Source organism: Pan troglodytes, chromosome 15, assembly GCF_028858775.2.
Source record: "Pan troglodytes isolate AG18354 chromosome 15, NHGRI_mPanTro3-v2.0_pri, whole genome shotgun sequence".
Taxonomy (NCBI): domain Eukaryota; kingdom Metazoa; phylum Chordata; class Mammalia; order Primates; family Hominidae; genus Pan; species Pan troglodytes.
Genome location: NC_072413.2, coordinates 70,735,378 through 70,753,864, shown reverse-complemented (window position 1 = coordinate 70,753,864; position 18,487 = coordinate 70,735,378). Strand labels below are relative to the sequence as shown.

Below are 18,487 nucleotides of genomic sequence, written 5' to 3'. Positions count from 1 at the left end.
TATAATGTAGAATCCGTGGGAGCTCTGAGCTTGTTTTCCTGCAACTAGACAGTCTCATCTGGGGTTGATGGGAGACAGTGACAGATCATCAAGCATTAGATTCTCATAAGGAGCGGGCAACCTAGATCCCTCATATGTGCAGTTCCCAGTAGGGTTTGCGCTTCTATGAGACTCTAGTGCTGCCATTGATCTGACAGGAGGCAGAGCTCAGGCAGCAATGCTCACTTGTACCCCACAGCTCACCTCCTGCTGTGCCACCCAGTTCCTAACAGGCCATGGACTGGTACTGCTTTGTGGCCCAGGGGTTTGGGACCCCTGGCTTAAATAATTGTCTGTCACAGTTGTGGAGGCTGGGAAGTTCAAGATGAGGGTGCTAGCAGGGTCAGATTCCAGGTAAGAGTCCTCCTTATAGCTCACATACAGCTGCCTTTTTGTGTCCTCTCATGGCAGAGATTGAGAGAGTGAGAGAGCTCGCTATGTCTCTTCCTTATATGGGCCCTAATCCCATCATGAGGGCTCCATCCTACTGACCTAATTACCTCCTGGATTAGGCCATTCTTGTATTGCTATAAAGAAATACCTGAGATTTGGTAATTTATAAAGAACAGGTTTAATTGGCTCATCGTTCTGCAGGCTGTACAGGAAGCACAGTGCTGGCATCTGCTTGGCTTCTGGGGAGCCCTCAGGAAACTTACAATCATGGCAGAAGGCAAAGGGGGAGGAGGCATGTCACATGACAAAAACAGGAGCAAGAGAGAGAGAGTCAGCAGGGAGGCACCACACACTTTTAAATGACCAGATCTTGCAAGAACTCACTTGCTATCACGAAGACAGCACCAAGCCATGAGGGATGTGCCCCCATGATCTAAACACCTCCCACTAGGCCCCACCCCCAGAGTTGGGGATTACAATTCAACATGAGATTTGGGCAGGGGTAAATATCAAATGATATCACCTCCCAAAGGCTCCATCTCCAAACACCATCACATTGAGGGTTAGGCCTTCAACACGTGGATTTTTTCTGTGAGGAGGAACGACACAATTCAGTCTGTAACAAACACTAAACTTGGTCTTCTTTCAAGAGATGCATTAGGAACAGGACCACTTCAAGGAAAATAAAAACTTTCCCGCACCTTGCCAGATATTGCCCCCTGTGTGCCAGTTATTCTAAAAGACTAAATGGGAGACGGAGCTTTCCATGAACAGTTTGAGTTAAACATGTTTAAATGCAAATAGCAGGAAGTTAGCATATTGGTGTAGATGAGCTTTCGTGTGTGTTTGTGGGCGGCGCTGGCGGTGTGAACAGCTGAGTGAGACAGCAGGAAAACTTGGTGCCCACAGTGAGGAAGAGGCGCCTCTGGGGGAAGGAGAGCCCCCACAATCCTGCCACAGGCCAGGGCTTCTCTTCAGCTCTGCTTATCTCTGCTTCTGTGCACAGATAGTAGTGATGGGCCAAGGTCCTGTTTACACAGCAAAGGGGACTTGGGGCCACACAGGGGGAGTGGAGAGAAAGGACGACTTCCTGATAAATGAAATAACTCAGTTCCAGATGGTTTGAAGGCAAGGGGAGAGTCAAGGCCAAGTTGCTAGGGAGAGGGAGGGCAGCATAGCCTCGGCCCCCACCCCCACCCCCGCCCCTAGGAGGATTGAGACTTGGGTGGGCGGGAGCAGGCTTCTGGCAGAAGATGAGAAACTTGCTATTGGACACACATTTCTGGTATGGCAGGACACCTGTCCTCAGGTCAGAGCACAGAACCAGAGAGACAGTGAAAGGGAGGAGCCCAGGTGTCTGGCTGGACCTGAGAGTGATCTGAGAAATCGGAGCAAGCAGGTGTGGTCTTGAGAGCAGGAGGTTGGAGGAAGAGGAGCAGAGGGTCTTAGAGGGGGTGTGATTGATGGGCTCTGAAAAATCACATTTGGAGCCTGGTTGGCAGTCACTTTGGAGAAATCTCATCTTTCCCATTCTGAGTCTTCTTTGGCCCCCTGGAGTCCATCTCCACAGATAGGCTCAAGGAGGGTTGCTGGAAATCTCATGTAGAAACACTCAGCTCTCAGAGCTGGGATGGCTTCTCAATTCAGATGGGATCACAGAGGGACCTCCATCACTCACAAAACCCCCTAGAACTAGGCAGCCAGCACTGCTGCAACCAGAATGCTGTCTGGGGAGCCTGGGGAGCCCAGCAATTTGTTCCCCTTGCCTTTCCTATTTCTGATTGCAGCCTTGAGTAGCCTGAAGTCAGTTGTTGATAAGAACATCATTCTACCCTGCCTTGTGCCAGCTTCCTCTAGCCTAAGACATCAATCATCCCTTGGGGATCCAGCCCCCTCAGTTTGGTGCATGCAATGGCTGGGACTGTCCCATGTGTGATCCAACCTAGGGTACACTGGTCACCACTCCACAGATGAGTCATTTGCTGCCAGCCTTTCCCTGCTCCATCTGACGCCCTCAACTTTAATGTAAATGTCACTCCTGGGATCCCATCATTGTGGGATTTTTTTTTTTTTTTTGGTAGAAATACCATGTTGGAAAGGACATTTGTCCTCTGCTGTTTAAATTGCTTTCTACAGGTTAGGGAGAACTAGTCATTGATTTTCTTCTAGAGAGCATAGCAAGCCCTGTGAAGATTTTGGCTAATTAACTTTTGGAGAAGTGCTTCTTGAATTTATCAGGGAGGTTGAAATCTCTTTTCTCCTCTTATATCTTGAAAAAGGCTTTAAATTTTGGTTCCGAATCTCTGCCAACACCTGGTCTGTTTAAAAGGACTTCCCTGGAGATGATGGTAGAGGGGCTGTTGAATGTCATGTTTTTGCAGCTTCGATCTTTAATACAGTTGTTCCAGTCCACAGAAAGTCTTTTCTGTTTACATAAGAGAGGTATCATTCACACAAAGATTATATTTAGAAATATACATTTTCCCCCAGCATGCTTGTAACTAATAACATTGCATGTTATGAAAGTAGAAAGTATTTAAGATGAAATTAATTTTCGCCCAGTGTGCCACTTTGTTTGACATTCTCGATCCAGTTGGTGTGGAGCACCAGTGTTGGCCAACCTCACTTTGCATTTTTAGCAAGTTCAGTTTCTTGTTCCTCTTGTCTGGATTGACGCTGTTGGAAGTGAGTTACTAGCATATTAGGACAAGTCCAGTTTGGAATCCTACTGTGTAGATTTCTTTTGTATTGGTTTCCAGAAATTTATTTTGAAAATGATCATCTCCAGTAGATGAGTTTTGCTATACAATTTTTCATTTGTTTTTTTGGGGGGCCTGATTTTATGGGTTCTCTTTTCAGCAGAATTTCTGAGGTTGGGATAATTAACATCTTTTTTTTTTGGCAGTCTGTCAGAAGGTCCTGGGAAAACAGATTGCTGCTCTCACGTTGGACACCTCTCCGTCAAATGTTCTTGTCAGTTCTCTATCGATGTGGTATGGCTGCTTGCTGTTTCATGGGTGGGGGCTGGAGCATCCAGGACACCCTGAACAGCCTGGGTCATCTTGTCTGGGCCAAGCTGCCTGTGAAAGTTCTGTTCCACTGAGCTACATCGCCATAGCAGAAGGAAGCATTTAAGCTGGTGTGACACAAACACTTCGTAAAAAGTGGTTCTTTATTTTTGATCAATCTCATGATCCTTGTTACCAGCTTTGATTACATCAGCTTATGTGCCATTCAGTTTTATAGCATTGTAATGGGCTTTCATCTCCCCTCCCCAATTCATTTCCAGCTGCGTGACTATTACAATTTGATTACAGTTTGGTTTTGGAACTGCCAGGACACTTTCTGAGCGTATTATGCCTCCCTTGTGAATGTGAAGATGTTCAGAGGTGAAAAAGGAGCAAAGGTTTTTTGTTTTGTTGTTTGTTTTTTTTTTTGGATGCTTGTCAACAAGTAATTTCCAAATGATGCCTCAGAAGCTTCCAGGGTTGTGTTTTCCCACAGTAAGATATTTGCTTAAAGCTCTTTGTTAGAACCTGACCCGTTGACTTTTTAAAAAGAGTATAGAACAGTGCATTTAAAACTTTGCTTTCTAACAAGTGGTGATGAGAATGTGGAGTAGTTGGAACCCTTGTACACTGTTGGTAGAAATGGAAAATGGTACAGCTGCCATGAAAAACAGTATGGTGGTTCCTGAAAAAATGAAAACTAGAGCTACCATATGACTCAGCAATTCTACTCCTGGGTATATACCTAAAAGAATTGAAAGCAGGTTTTTTTTTTTTTTTTTTTTTTTTAAAGACAGAGTCTCACCCTGTCGCCCAGGCTGGAGTGCAGTGGCACAATCCCAACTCACCGCAACCTCTCCTGAGTTCAAGCGACTCTCCTGCCTCAGCCTCTTGAGTAGCTGGGATTACAGGCGTCTGCCACCAGGCCCAGCTAATTTTTGTATTTTTAGTAGAGACGGGGTGTCACCATGTTGGCCAGGCTGGTCTCGAACTCCTGACCTCAGGCGATCCACCCACCTCAGCCTCCCAAAGTGCTGGGATTACAGGCGTGAGCCACTGCGTCCAGCCTGAAAGCAGGGTTTTGAAAAGATATTTGTATACTCATGTTCATAGCAGCATTATTCATAATAGCTAAAATGTGGAAGCAACCCAGATGTCCACTGACAGATGAATGGATAAGCAAAATGTGGTATATGCATACAATGGAATATTATTCTGACTTAAAAAATATTATTCTGACTTAAAAAGGAAGGAAATTCTGACATATGCTATAACATAGGTTAACCTTGAGGATATTATGCTAAGTCAAATAAGCCAGTCACAAAAAGACAAATACTGTATGACTCCACTTTTATGAAGTACTTGGAGTAGTCAGAATCATAGAGATAGAAAGCAGAATGGTAGTTGCTGGAGATGGGGGCAGAGGCGGAACGGGGAGTTATTGTTTAATGGGTATAGTGTTTCAGTTTTGCAAGATGAAAAGAGTTCTGGGAATGGATAGTAGTGGTGGTCGTACAACAGTATGCATGTGCTTAATGCCACTGAACTGTACACTTAAACTGTACACTTAAGATGGGAAATTTTATGTTATGTGTATTTTACCACAATTAAGAAATTGAGGCCAGGCATGGTGGTCCATGCCTGTAATCCCAGCACTTTGGGAGGCTGGGGTGGGTGGATCGCCTGAGGTCAGGAGTTTGAGACCAGCCTGACCAACATAGTGAAACCCCGTCTCTACTAAAAATACAAAAAATTAGCTGGGCATGGTGGCAGGTACCTATAATCCCAGCTACTCAGGAGGCTGAGACAGGAGAATCGTTTGAACCCAGGAGGTGGAGGTTGCAGTGAGCTGAGATCGCACCGTTGCACTCCAGCCTGGGCGACGGAGTGAGACTCCATCTCAAAAAAAAAAAAAAAAAAAAACACCCAAAAAACCCAACACCCCAATTTTGATTTTTTAATTCCTCTAAATACTTTGGTTAAGAAATGATATTTTTAGAGACTTCCCCTCTCCTTTTGGCTTTCTGAAATCTACATAGAACCAAAACAAAAAGATATCATAATGTTGCTTCAGAATAAACGCTTGATTCTCCCTTTTGCCCCTGTGACCTCTGTGGCTCCTTCCCTTCCTACTTCTTCTTCCCACACTCCACTCCTTTGCGCCCACTGCCCCCCGACCCCAGTAAGAGGCTTGAATTTACCTGGCATAAGTTATGTTATTACATTTGTATTTCTTTGAGGCATTGATTAGCCTGTGCCTATGTTTTATTTGGTAGGTATTTGATCTCATTGATTATTTTAATGCTTTGCATTTGATCAATTATATCAACGCTCCATTTTTGGTCTTTGAAAAGGACACTACCTTAAAATTAGTAGCATCACCACGTGTCCAAAAATACCAAAGAGTCAGGAACGTAAAATATACTGTGCTTAATCAGATTCTCAGTCTAGCAAACCAGAAAGGTCTTTCTATTTGTTTTTTAAACTCCATGAGTTGAATTATTTTGAATTCAAAATTGTTGAATTCTGTTTGTTTTCTATCAGAAAGTTATTTTTCTTTAAGTAATATGGTTTTAAAAGATTGGTGCCTGTTCCTCTACACCCCCTTCTTCCTGCAATTTCCCTACTTTTATAGAATGTTTTTTCTGTCCTAGTTTTTGTTTATATGGAGTGTTTATCTTCTGTTGTAATGGAAAACTGGGTATCTTTGCTGGTGATTTGGGTTTACCTAGAGTGCCTTTGCTGGTGACCTCTGAGAATAAAATGTAGCTAATATGAGTGAGGAGGTTCTAGAAGTGTGATGTCCTCTAGATTCCATGCAGAAGGTTGTTTCAGAGCTACTTCCCTTCTGGAGTGGGACCTCATGCTTCCTAGAACATGGACAGCTCTCTCTTACTGGTGATTCCTCCTTGGAAGCCCATGCTCTTTGTTAAAGGAGTTTCTAAGTTGCCTGTTGGATTTGGGATAGAAAATAAAATCTGGTATAAAATCTGGTCAAGACCTGACACTGAGTTGCATTCTGCTCATTGGCAAGGCTCTTGGTGCTCATTGCCTTGGTCTTCATAACTGGGAGGTCTTCACTCTTTCCAGGGAGGTGTGTTTCCCTCTGGGTGTGTTTCCCTCTGGGTGTGTTTCAGTCTTCCCTGGCCTCACCCCTTCACTCTCTGACTCTGGCAGGCTCGGGGACCAGTTCTACAAGGAAGCCATTGAGCACTGCCGGAGTTACAACTCACGGCTGTGTGCAGAGCGCAGCGTGCGTCTTCCCTTCCTGGACTCACAGACTGGGGTGGCCCAGAACAACTGCTACATCTGGATGGAGAAGAGGCACCGAGGCCCAGGTGAGCTGCGCCACTCCTGGGACATGCGCATGTGCAGGCTCCCAGCCTGGAGGGAGGAGGACCGCAGCTTTTCTGGGAAACCAGGCAGCCTGGGTAGGATCGGGGTGGGGCAAGCTGCACATGGGCCTCTGAGATACCTTAAAGAAACTCAGCTACTTTTATGGCTCCTGGCAGGTGTTTTGAGGAATGTGACAAGGATGGTGTGGGGCATTGAAGCCATGTGGCAGGGGTGGGGTGGGGTGGGGAGTGAAAGAGCTAAAGGTGTTTATCCCAAAGAAGGCAAGACTGAGGACATGACAGCAATCTTCATCTTTTACCTTTGGGTGTTGGTTACAAGCCGGAAATCTGCCATTAGATCTGGGTGTGAGGCTTACCTTTGTCACCAAACTTCTGTCCCTCAGGTTTCTCATCTGTAAAATGTGAATAATAATAGTAGTTACCACATAAGATTTCATCTGAATTAAATGAGACAATTTATAAAAACTCTTAAATGAGTTTAGCACATAGCAAGTATGTGCTTCCAAAATGCTGGGTATTATTATTATTATTGTTATTTATTTTTTGTTTTTGAGATGGACTCTTGCTGCGTTGCCCAGGCTGGAGTGCAGTGGTGCGATCTCGACTCACCGCCTCCCGGGTTCAAGTGATTCTCATGCCTCAGCCTCCTGAGTCGCTGGGATTACAGGCGTGCGCCACCACACCCAGCTAGTTTTTGTATTTTTAGTAGAGATGGGGTTTCACCATGTTGGTCAGGCTGGTCTCGAACTCCTGATCTCATGATCTGCCTGCCTGGGCTTCCCATAGTGCTGGGATTACAGGCGTGAGCCACTGCACCTGGCCTATTATTATTGATATTACTGTTATTACTACAGCTACAGTGACACTAGTCTTCTAGGCTGCAAAGAACAGAATAAAGACCTTTTTATTAGGGAGACAGCTACAGGAATGTGATTTTTCTGGCTCTGCCTGGATATGTTTTTAAAAATGTTTCATTTGGAAAAATTTCACCTTCATATAAAACTGAAGACAATAGTAAAACACATCCCCATGTAGCCCTGCTTCAACAATGTTCAACTCATGGTCAATCGTGTTTCATCTATACGCACTCCTTACTTTCCTCCCTGACCTCATTTTATTTTGAAGCAAATCCACAAAAGCACGTGATTTCATCTGTAAATATTTTGTTATGTATCTCTAAATGGTAAAGAACTTAAACAAACAAACAAATCCACACACTATCAGAGCTCAAAGAATTAGCAATAAGACTTTAATATCATCAAATATTTGGCCAGCATTCATTTTTCCCCCTGTAGTTTAAATCAGGATCCAAATGGGAACCCTACATTGCAACTGGTTAATGTGTCTTTTAACATCTCTGGGTTTCTCTCTGTCTCTGCTTCTCTCTCTTTCCTCCTTGCATGTTGCTTGTTGAAGACACTGGGTTGCTTACGCTGTAGGGTTTCCCAGAAGGATTTGGTGGTTGCGTTCCCACAGTGTTATTCCTGTGAATTGGTAGTTAGGTCTAGAGATTTATTCAGGTTCCATTTTTTTTTGGTAAGAACAACTCCTAAGTGATAGTGTGTACTTTCATCAAGAGGCCCATACAGTCTGGTTACCTCTTTTACTGATGTTAGCAGCCCTTCATGATAATTGCCTAGATTCTTTATCCCATTAAGGGTTGCAAAAAGTTAATATTCAATCCAGGACTATCATTATATCTTCATTTGTTAGCTCTACAACTTCTGTAAAGAAAAACATTCCCTCATTAAAATTTTAGTTATTGTGAGATACAGTTCACATATGAAAGGCAGGATAAATGACTTTTTTCCCCTCTATTTACCAGTTTTCAAAATAATGAGTTGGTTCCCTAGCATTCTCCAAAGACGATCAATATAATAATAATTATTTTTTTGAATACCACCAGGAACTCACAGATTTAAACATATTTGATGTATTTTAATCCAGCGTAGCTATTATTCTTATGAGGCTTATATTGCCTCATCTCTGGCCATTCAGGATTCTGGCCAGTGCTGGTGTTTTTTTTTTTTTTTTTTTTTGAGATGGAGTCTCACTCAGTAGCCAGGCTGGAGTGCAGTGGCATGATCTCGGCTCACTGCAACCTCTGCCTCCCAGGTTCAAGCGATTCTCCTGCCTCAGCCTCCCGAGTAGCTGGGACTACAGGCACATGCCACCACACCCAGCTAATTTTTGTATTTTTAGTAGAGATGGGGTTTCACCATGTTGGCCAGGATTGTCTTGATCTCTTGACCTCATGATCTGCCTGCCTCGGCCTCCCAAAGTGCTGGGATAACAGGCGTGAGCCACCGTGCCCGGCCCAGTGCTGGTGTTTTGAAACAACCCCAGTAGTTTCTGATGGCCTTCTTGCCATCCTAATATTAGGATGTGAAATATTTCAAGCTCATCCTGTACACTTCCTCCTCTCCAGACCTGAAATCAGCTATTTCTTGAAGAAATCCTGGCTCCTGTTTGTAGGAAATGTTACTTAGAGACCGCAGTGCTGTTCATTGCTCCTGGCTTGGTCATTGTTTCTAGGCCTTATCAGTGACTAGAACTAAGAAATAGTATTCATTTGTTTTTTTCTTTTTCTTTTTAAGAGAAAATACATTATGAAATTATGTTGATACATCCCATTCAATTCAGATTTAAACAGTTTTTACTTAAGTATCTTAATTCTGTATCTCCTTTCTCCTACACCAAAAAATCCTAGAAGTGATATTGATGTAATTACTTATTTGCTTTATTTTACACACACACAGACACTCACACACAGTATCAGAATAACAAACAATATGACTATTAACAATAAGATTACTGAAAAAGGTTTAAGATATTTTCTTTTTTTTGCGAGTCTTTTTGTCCTTAGGGTATATTCCATTAAACATGTGCAGCCAAATTACTCTCCTTTAAGGTCACTGAAATAGTTCCTCTGTGTGGTTGTACCACTAACTCAATACACAGTTGGATTTATTTGTTTCATTTTGCTTTCACTTATCAGGGTTTGCTTTTTGAGTGGGGAGGGGATTCATATAATTTCTTCTTTATTAAATCAACTTTTCATCTTGAAATAATTAATAATTGCAATTGTGACTGTATTTGCAATTTGCAGTTGCAAATATAATAGAGATCCCCTATCTTCTTCATCCAATTTCCTCCAAGATTAATACATCTTACAATATCAAAACCAAAAAACTGACATTGCTAAAATGTGTATATGTAGCTCTATGCCATTTTATCACACGTCTAGATTTGTGTAACCACTTCTACAATCAAGATACAAAACTATTCTATTACCACCCAACACTCTCATTATTTAAATCCTTTTACCCTCCTCCCTTTATAATATAGTTGTCTTAAATATTTCCTTTACATACATTGAAAACCATACCAGTGTTATAATTTTTACTTCAACCATCAAACATAATTTAGAAAACGTAAGAGAAGCGTTTATTGTATTTACTCATATTTTTACTCCTTCGTTGTTTTTCTTACTTACTGACGTTCCAAGATTCCTTCTTTTAGCATTTACTTTCTGATGTAGTACTTTCTTTAGCCATTCTTTTAGAGTAAATCTGATGGTAACAACTTCTTAGTTTTCCTTCAGTGGAGAATGTCTTGATTTTGCCGTCATACCTGGAGGATATTTTTGCTGGATATAAAATTCTGAGTTGATAGTCCTTTTATTTTAGCAGTTGAAAAAGGTTTTGCCACTTCTTTCTGATGGTTAGTGATGAGAAATCTGCTGTCATTTAAATGCTTTTTTCCCTTATAAGTAAGGTGTCATTTCTCTCTCATTGTTTTCAAGTTTTTTCTTTGTTTTTAGTTTCAGAAACGTGATTTTGATGTGTTTTGGCATAGATTTTTTGGGTTTATTCTGTTTGAGTTTACTCAGCTTCTTCAACCTGTGGGTTTATGGGTTTTTTTTTTTTTTTTTTGCCAAATTTGGGAATTTTTCAGCCATTATTTCTTTGAATACTTCTTCAGTTCAACCCTCTTTCCCCTCTCCTTCTTGGACTTCAACAACACAAATGTTAGATCTTTTGTTATAGTCCCATAAGTCCCTGAGGCTGTGTTCATTTATTTTTAAAATTCTTCTCTCTGTTGCTCAGCTTGGGTGATTTCTATAGTTCTCTCTTCAAGTTCACTGCTTCTTTATTCTGTCCTCTGCCTTCTGCTGTTAAGCCAATCCATTGAGAGCTTTTTTATTTTTTGTTACAATTTTTTTCAGTTTTCAAATTTCTATTTGGTTCTTCATATTTTCTGTTTCTTTGCTGAATGTGTTTTATGTGTTCATAATTGCTCGTTGAAACACTTTTAATGATGGCTGCTTTAAGATCCTTGTCAGATAATTCCAACATTTTTGTTATTTTCTTGTTGGTGTCTGTGTCTTTCCTCATTTGAGATTTTCCTGGTTCTTCATAAGATGAGTGGCTTTGACTGAATCTTGGACACTTTGGCTGTTATGTTATGAGACTCTAGATATTACTTAAATCTTCTATATTAGCAGGTCTCCTTTCAAGCTATGCTAGTAGGGGAGGCGAGGCTCCCCTTATTACTGTCAGATGGATGTGGAAATCCATCTTCTCTACTTGGCTTCTGTTGACATCCTCTTTAACAGGGGAAGAACACCTTGTTGTTGCTGAGTGGAGGTGGGAGTTCAGGCTCCCCACTAGGCCTCTACTGGTATTATCCTACTTGGGACGAGGAGGGCCTCTACTGATACCACAAGGCACCAGCTCTTCCCTTGGCCTTCTCTTGACACCAACCCAGCAAAGCTATTGGGATGCCTGCTTGTCTTGCTAGGCTGGTCCTTTCCTGGTTCTCTGGCTAGAGAGAGCAGGATTTTCTTGAGGTCTTTTTTGGTCTTCATTTGTTGGTGTTTCTGGGTTATCAGCTTTTCCAGAATCCAGTCCAGGATATATGAGGCATAAAGGAGACCCAAGATTGGGCTGGACACAGGCTCATGCCTGTAATCCCAGCACTTTGGGAGGCCAAAGGAGGAGGATTGCTTGAGCCCAGGAGTTCGAAACTAGCCTAAGCAACATAGTGAGACCTTGTCTCTATAAAAATTTAAAAAATTATCCAGGTGTGTTGGTGCGTGCCTGTAGTCCCAGCTACTTGGGAGGCTGAGGTGGGAGGATTGCTCAAGCCCAGGAGTTTGAGGCTGCAGTGAGCCAGGATTGCGCCATTGCACTCCAGCCCAGGCTACAGAGTGATACTTTGTCTCAATAAATAGCTAGCTAGCTAGATAGTTAGATAGCTAGATAGATAGGTAGATAGATAAAATAATACCCAGGGAGCTCACCACCCACCCTGTTGTTTCTCAGGTCCCAAAGTCCCTAGCTGGTCTGACTGGTTCCCTTCATGTTTCAGTTATTTCTTATGTCTGTTCTATGAATAATGTCCAGGATATTTAGTTGTGCTTAGTGAGAGGAATATAAAAAAGTGTATCTATTTCATCTTTCCAGAAGCAGAAGTCCCTGAGATTGCCTTGTTATTAAAAAAGTTTAACAGCTTTATTGAAGTATAATTACGTACAATAAATTGCACATACTTAATGTGTCCAGCTTGATAAGTTTTGACATATATTCACCTGTGGAACCATTACCACAATCAAGATAATGAACATATCCATGACTCGCAAAGGTTTCCTATGTGTTTAGAAATCTATCCTTCCTGCGCTTCTCCATGCCTCTACCCTTCTTTACTCCCTCCCCAGAGAAGCCATTGATTTGCTTTCTATACCGGAAACACACACTGTATACTCCTTTTTTTTTTTTGAGATGGAGTCTCGCCTTATTGCCCAGGCTGGAGTGCAGTGGTGCAATCTCGGCTCACTGCAAGCTCCGCCTCCTGGGTTCACGCCATTCTCCTGCCTCAGCCTCCCCGGCTAATTATTTTTGTATTTTTAGTAGAGATGGGGTTTCACCGTGTTAGCCAGGATGGTCTTGATCTCCTGACCTCGTGATCCACCCGCCTCGGCCTCCCAAAGTTCTGGGATTACAGGCGTGAGCCACCGCACCCGGCCTGTGTACTCCCTTTTTTAGGGACAAGGGCATGTCTGGCTTCTTTCACTTAGCATAATTACTAATTAATACTATATCAATAATTCCTTTTTATACTGAGTAGTAGTCCATTGCATGGCTGTATCACAGTTAATTTATCCATTCACCTGTTGATGGACATTTGGATTTGTTTGCAGTCTTTGACTACTATAAATCAAGCCACTATGAACATTTGTGTACAAGTTTTTGAATGGACATATGCTTTCCTTTCTCCTTGAGAGGTTAACTACCTAGGAGTAGAACAACTAGATCATAAGAGAGATAGATGTTTCACTTTTAAAGAAACTGCCAAGCTCTTTTCCAAAGTGGTTGTACCATTTTACATTGACTCCAGCAATATATGAGAGTTCCACTTCCTTTGTATCCTTGCCAACACTTGGTGTGGTCAGTTTGAAAATTTTTTTAGCCATTCTAATAGATATATAGTAGTATTTCATTGCAGTTTCAACTTGCATTCCCCTAGTTAATAATGATTTTGAGCATCTTCACATGTGCTTATTTGCCATCTGTGAGGGAAAATAAACTGTTTTATTCTCTATACTTTTACTCAATATTTCTGTGAGCAGATGTGTGGATGTCTTTTCCCCTACACCAAGCAATTCTCCAATTCCCTGTGGACACCAACTGGGTGTTCCACAGTTTAACTCAACTTTGACACTATCTACTGTGAGATATCGTCAGATTCCACAGACTAAGGGCTCAGCCCACAGCACTGCCCCAACTTCATATGCCAATTTCAAGTCCAGGTTGTCAGCTGTGCTTCTGACCTATGGGCTATAAATGGAGGTTTCCATGATTGCCCCTCATGTTTGATCATTTGCTGGAACTCGGGAAAACAGGCCGGGCGCAGTGGCTCACGCCTATAATCCCAGCACTTTGGGAGGCTGAGGCGGGTGGATCATGAGGTCAGAAGATTGAGACCATCCTGGCTAACAAGATGAAACCCCATCTCTACTAAAAAATACAACAACAAAAAATAAGCTGGGCGTGTTGGCGGGCGCCTGTAGTCCCAGCTACTCAGGAGGCTGAGGCAGGAGAATGGCGTGAACCCGGGAGGCGGAGCTTGCAGTGAGCCGAGTTCGTGCCACTGCACTCCAGCCTGGGCGACATTCCGCCTCAAAAAAAAAAAAAAAAAAACTCAGGAAAACAGTTTGCATACTAGAATGCCAGTTTATTACGAAGGACATGTATCTGAAACAGCCAAACGGAAGAGGTACACGGGGCAAGGTAAGGGGAAAAGAGACATGAAGCTTCCATGCCTTCTCCAGGTGAGCCACCCTCCCAGCACCCCCACATGTTCATCAACCCAAAGATCTCTGAATCTAGTCCATTTGGATTTTCATGGAAGCTTCATTATGTAGGAATGGTTGATTAAATCATTGGCCATTAGTGACTAGCTCAACTACTAGTGCCTCTTTTCTTCCTGGAGGTCAGAGGTGGGAAGTTAGAGTTGGGGCTAAAAGGTATAGCCTGCTAATCTTGTGGTTGGCTCCTCTGTTTATAATCCCTTATCCAGAGGCTATCCAGCAGGTCCCAGCCAGGGTCATCTCATTAGCATATAAAAAGACACATCACTTGGAGATGCCAGGGGTTTTAGGAACTGTGTGCCAGGAAGTGGGGATTAAGACCAAAATATACATTTCTCATTATATCACAATATTACACCATCCATATATGTTCTTTGGTAAAGTTCAAATCTTTTGTCCATTTTAAAATTGAGCTATTTGCTTATTATTGAATTTTGATTGTTGTTTATATATTCTAGATACAATAAGTTTATCAGACCTATGCTTTGCAAATTTTTTTTTACAATCTGTGGTTTGTATTTTCATTAACTTAGCAGTCTCATTCAAAGAGCAGAAGTTTTCAATTTTGGTGAAATCCAGTTTATCAATTTATTCTTTCATGAATTGTGCTTTTGATGTTATGTCTGAGAAATTACTACCTAATGCAAGGTCAGGGTTTCTCTTATTTTTTTTCCTAAAATTTTATAATTTTAGGTTTCACATTTAGGTCTATGATTCATTTTGAGTTAATTTTGTATATGGTACAAAGTATGCATTAGTTTATTTTCTTGCAGATGGATATTCAATTGTTTCAACATAGTTTGCTGAAAAGACTAGTCTTTCTCCACTTAATTGGCTTGTCAAAAATTAGATGTCCACATATATGTGTGTTTATTTCTGGACTCTCAGTTCTGTTTTATTGACCTATTTGTCTATCTTTATACTCTTACCACACTGTCTTGATTATTATAGTTTTATAATGTTTGAAATCAGGTGGTGTTAGCCCTCTAAATTTGTTCTTGATTTTCTTAGTTATTTTGATTATTCTAGGTCCTTTGCACTTCTATATGGATTTTATAATCAGTCTGTCAATTTCTACAAAAAACTGGCTAGGAGTTTGGTTGGGATTGTCTTGCATCTATAGATCCATTTGGGGAAAATTGACAATTTTCAGTATTGAGTCTTGCAACCCATGAATATGGCATATCTTTCAATTTATTAATATCTTCTTTAATTTTTCTCATCAATGATTTTTAATTTTTAGTGTATAGATCTTTAACATTTTTGTCAGATTTATCTCTAAGCACTTAATATTTTTTGATACTATTATAAATAAATTTTTATACATTTTAATTTCTGATGTTTGCTAATACATAGAAAAACAATTAATTTAGTATATTCTTCCTATATCCTGCAACCTTGCTAAACTCATTAGTTCTAATAGCTTTCTATAGATTCTGTAGCATTTTCTATATAGTTGATTATCTGTTAGTTTGCTAATAGATAACCTGAATAGTAAATAAAGAAAACTTACTTCTTTCTTTTAATATGAATAACTTTTATTTATTATATTTGTCTCTTGCACTGGCTAGACTCTCCAACACAATATTAGGTAAAAGTGGTGAGACTGGACACCCTTATGTTGTTCCTGATCTTAAAGAGAAAGCATTTATTTATTTTTTTGTTATTAAGTATGACATTAGCTGTAGAATTTTTTGTAGATATTCTTTATCAGATTGAGGATGCTCCCTTCTATTTCTAGTTTGAGAATTTTTTTTTTTTTTAATCACAAATGGATATTTGATTTTGTCATCTGATTTTCTGTGTCTATTGAGATGATCATGTGGTTTTTCTTTTGTTCATGGAAGCTTCATTATGTAGGAATGGTTGATTAAATTTAATATCTTAAGTTTACATTTAACATAATGAGTTACATTGATTGATTTCTGAATGTTAAACCAACAATACATTCCTAGGATAAACCCCACTTTGTTATGCTATTTTATCTTTTTAATGTATTGTTAGATTCATGTTGCTCAAGTTTTATTAGAGTTTTTGCATCTATGTTTATGAGAGATATTAGTCTATAGTTTTCTTGTAATGTCTGTCCGGTTTGGGTGTCAGGGTGATGCTGGTCTCATATAATGAGTTGGGAAGTATTTCTTCATTTTTACTTTTCTGAAACTTTATATAGAATTGGTATTATTTCTTCCATAAATATTTTATAACATTTACCAGTGAATCCATTTGGATCTGGCAGTTTCCTTGAGGTAATGTTTTTAATTATAAATTTAATTTATTTTATAGATATAGGGCTATTTAGGTTATCTATTTCATCTTGAGTAAGCTTTGTTAGTATGTGATTTTGTTTCTTTTATCTACATTCTCCTAATTGGTTGCACAAAGTTGTTCATAATATTGCTGCATTACTCTTTTAATATATGTAGAATCTGTGGTGGCATATTATTTTACTCATTATATTGTTAATTTGAATGTTATTTTTTACCTCATCATTCTGACTAGAGGTTTACCAATTTTATTGATCTTTTCAAATAAATAGCTTTTGGTAGAATTGTTTTTTTCTGCTCTGATCTTTATATTTCCTTCTATTTACTTTGGATTTAATTTGCTCTTCTGTTTCTTATTTCTTTTAATTTTTTAATTTTTATGGTACATAGTAGGTTTATCTATTTTTTAAGGTGTAAACAGGTCATTGATTTGAGATATTTCTTTTCTACTACATCATTTTCTGATATAATTTCCCCATAAATACTATGTAAGCCTCATTTAAAAAATTTGATATAGGGTTTTTAGTTTCATTCAGTTCAAAATATTTTTCTGTTTGGTTTCTTCTTTTACTCATGGATTATTTAGAACTGTATTGTTTAGTTTCCAAACACTTGGGACGTTTCCAAAGATGTGCCCATTATTTATTTCCATGTTAATTCCAAATGGTCAGAGAATAATTTTTATGGTTCAGATTCTTTTAAATTTATTGCAACTTGTTTTATGGCACCAAATGTGGTCTACCTTGGTAAATATTCTGTTTGCTCAGGAAAAGAATTGTGTTTTGCTGTGGTTGTTTGGAATGTTCTATAAATATCAATTAGGTCAAATTGGTTGATAATGTTTTTTAAATCTTCTACATCCTTATTTTCTATTTATTCTATGAATCATTGAGAGGTAGGGTATTGAAACTTATGACTATAATTGTGGGTTTGCTTATTTCTCCTTACAATTCTATTACTTTTTGTTTCATGTATATTGAAGCTTTGTTATTAGGTGTATAAACATTTAGTATTGTTATATCCTCAATAAATTGATTCCTTTATCATTATAAAATAATCCTCTTAATCTCTATTAATATTATTTTATCTGAAATCTCCTTTGTCTAATTCCAATATAGCCACTCCAGCTCTCTTTTGATTAATATTAACATGAAATATCTTTTTCCATTCTTTTACTTCTTGCCTATTTGCATCTTTATATTAAAAGTAGTTTTTTAATAGGCAGCATATAGTTGTGTTATGCTTTTTACATGTAATCTGACAATCTTTTTTAATTAGGGGTATTTAGGCAATTTACATTTAATGTGATTATGTTTTCTTTTTTGTTGGTTTATTAACTATAACTCTTGTTTTGTTGTTATTTTAGTGATTGCTTAGTGTTTATAGTGTACATCTTTAATTATAGTTAACCTTCAAATTATATTATTCTATTTCATGAATAGTATAAGGAGTCTACAATAGTACTGTGATTAATAGAATAAGGCCCCTCCCCACCTCAGACATCCACGTTTTAATTACTGAAATCTGTGCGTATGTTACCTTACATGGCAAAAGGGACTTTGAAGACAGGATTAAGGATTTTGAGATGGTGCGATAATCTTGGATTATCCAGGTGGGCCTAATGTAATCACAAGGGTTCTTATAAAAGGAAGGCAGGAGGAGTTCAGAGTCAGAGTAGATGTGATGATGGATTACAGGCATGCGCCACCATGCCTGGCTAATTTTTGTATTTTTAGTCGAGATGGGGTTTCTCCATGTCGGTCAGGCGTTTCTCGAACTCCTGACCTCAGGTGATGTGCCTGCCTTGGCCTCCCAAATTGTTGGGATTACAGGTATGAGCCACCGTGCCTGGCCATCATTGTATTTTTAAAAATAGTTGATCATCTTTTAATGAGTTTAAAATAATAAGAAAAACATCTCGTATAATTATTCATGTACTAGACCATTTCTGATGCTGTTCATTCCTTTGTGTAGATCCAAATTTAGGTCTGGTATTACTTTCCTTCTGCCTAAAGTACTTCTTTTTAACATTTCTTAGAGTATGGGTTTGTT

General features: G+C 39.7%; 1 protein-coding gene across 2 annotated transcripts in view; it reads left to right on the top strand.

Annotated features, from left to right (window-relative positions):
• DPF3 (double PHD fingers 3) overlaps window positions 1-18,487 on the top strand; it is a 285,829-nt gene that overhangs the window by 116,534 nt on the left and 150,808 nt on the right. For both annotated transcript variants that reach the window (XR_008539040.2, XM_054666070.2), the window contains exon 2: window positions 6,618-6,778. Coding sequence is in view for 1 of the 2 variants with exons in the window: in XM_054666070.2 (XP_054522045.1) it covers window positions 6,618-6,778 (161 nt within the window). In the remaining variant the exon portion in view is untranslated. The remainder of the gene's footprint in view (window positions 1-6,617; window positions 6,779-18,487) is intronic.